Source organism: Temnothorax curvispinosus, unplaced genomic scaffold, assembly GCF_003070985.1.
Source record: "Temnothorax curvispinosus isolate PA1 unplaced genomic scaffold, ASM307098v1 QBEX01009109.1, whole genome shotgun sequence".
Taxonomy (NCBI): domain Eukaryota; kingdom Metazoa; phylum Arthropoda; class Insecta; order Hymenoptera; family Formicidae; genus Temnothorax; species Temnothorax curvispinosus.
In genome coordinates this window covers 841-2,402 of record NW_020218889.1, presented here as the reverse complement: position 1 = coordinate 2,402, position 1,562 = coordinate 841, and the positions used below count along the sequence as shown (strand labels likewise).

Below are 1,562 nucleotides of genomic sequence, written 5' to 3'. Positions count from 1 at the left end.
CAACGATGAAAAATCGATTGCCGGTTCTACTGGCGACGGCGTGGGTCACGGTACGCGGTTCGTCCGGCCGCACCGCCGTCGTCAGAGCGTTACTCGATCAAGGCTCCGAGATGACGTTCATCTCGGAGAACTTGGCGCAAATTTTGCGAGTCAAACGCATTCGCATGCCGATCTCTATTTCCGCCGTCGGCGGAGTTCACGCCGGGACATTCCAACACGCCGCGAGCATCTTCGTCTCTCCGCGCGCGTCTCTCGTCTCTGCGCTCGCGACCACCGCTCTCATTCTCAAGTCGGTAATTTCATATATTCCGAAACGAAACACGGATATCTCGTCGCTCTCTTATCTCTCCGATTTACCACTCGCGGACACGGATCCGACGAGTCGCGATCCCATAAGTATCATTATTGGAGCAGATCTCTATAATGAGATCATTCTCGATGGCATTCGCAAGGGAGAAATCGGGCAGCCTGTCGCGCAGAATTCCGTGTTCGGATGGGTCATCTCAGGACCCGTAAATACGTCCCCGCATAATGATTCAGCGGAATTTCCTCGAATCTCGACTCATCATATCTGTACCCTCTCGCTCGAAGAGGAACTTCGCCGATTCTGGGAGATCGAGAAACTTCCGCGACAAGCCGTTCTCACGCCTCAAGAAAAAGAATGCGAGGAGCATTTTCGCTCGACTCATTCTCGTAATTCCGAGGGACGCTATATAGTGCGTCTCCCGTTCAAAAGGGGCCCTCCTATCGATATCGGAAGTTCTGCATGTCAGGCCGAAAAATTGTTAAAGTCGCTAACTCGCCGACTTCGCGATAAACCGGAATTCGCGAAGGAATACTCGGATTTTCTTGACAAGTATGAACGCCTTGGGCATATGCGACCCGCGTCGACGCTTCAAGAGGACGAACAAAGCGTCTATCTTCCGCACCACGGGGTGATTCGTGAAGATAGCACGACCACGCGTCTCCGTGTCGTGATCAACGCGTCTAGCGTCATCTCAAACGGCACCTCTCTTAACGATCATCTGCATGTCGGGCCGAAGAAGCAAACCGATATCTCGGCGATAATCGCGCGTTGGCGAAGATACCGATACGTCTATTCGGCCGATATAGCAAAAATGTATCGCCAAATTCTCGTTGATCTTCGCGATGTAAATTATCAACGGATTCTATGGAGACGGTCTCCTCTCGACGCGATAATTGTTTTCATCTTGCTGACTGTTACCTATGGTCAGGCCTGCGCGCTCTTTTTTGTCCTTGCCGTTCTGGAACAGTTAGTACGCGACGAAGGTAAACATTTTCCCCTCGCAATTCCGATTCTTCTCGAACACGTTTACGTTGACGATGCCGTCTTCGGAGCTGACGACAAAAATTTCATTCGGCTAATGCGGGATCAATTAATCGCCTTACTAAAATGCGGCGGGTTCGAATTGAAAAAATGGGCTAGTAATTCTCCCTCTCTACTTGAGGATATCGATGTCGTGGATCACGGCTTGGCTGGTAAAAAGCCCTTCGCTCAAGACGAACAACTCAAAATTCTCGGAATCGGGTGGAACCCAGCA

At 51.0% G+C, this 1,562-nt stretch overlaps 1 protein-coding gene across 1 annotated transcript; it reads left to right on the top strand.

Annotated features, from left to right (window-relative positions):
* Positions 1 to 5: 5 nt before the first annotated feature.
* On the top strand, positions 6 to 1,151 carry LOC112458683 (the record flags this gene model as incomplete). Its single annotated transcript, XM_025022432.1, has 1 exon — positions 6 to 1,151. A coding segment is annotated over exon 1 (1,146 nt), but the record flags the coding sequence as incomplete, so codon positions are not given.
* Positions 1,152 to 1,562: the final 411 nt, after the last annotated feature.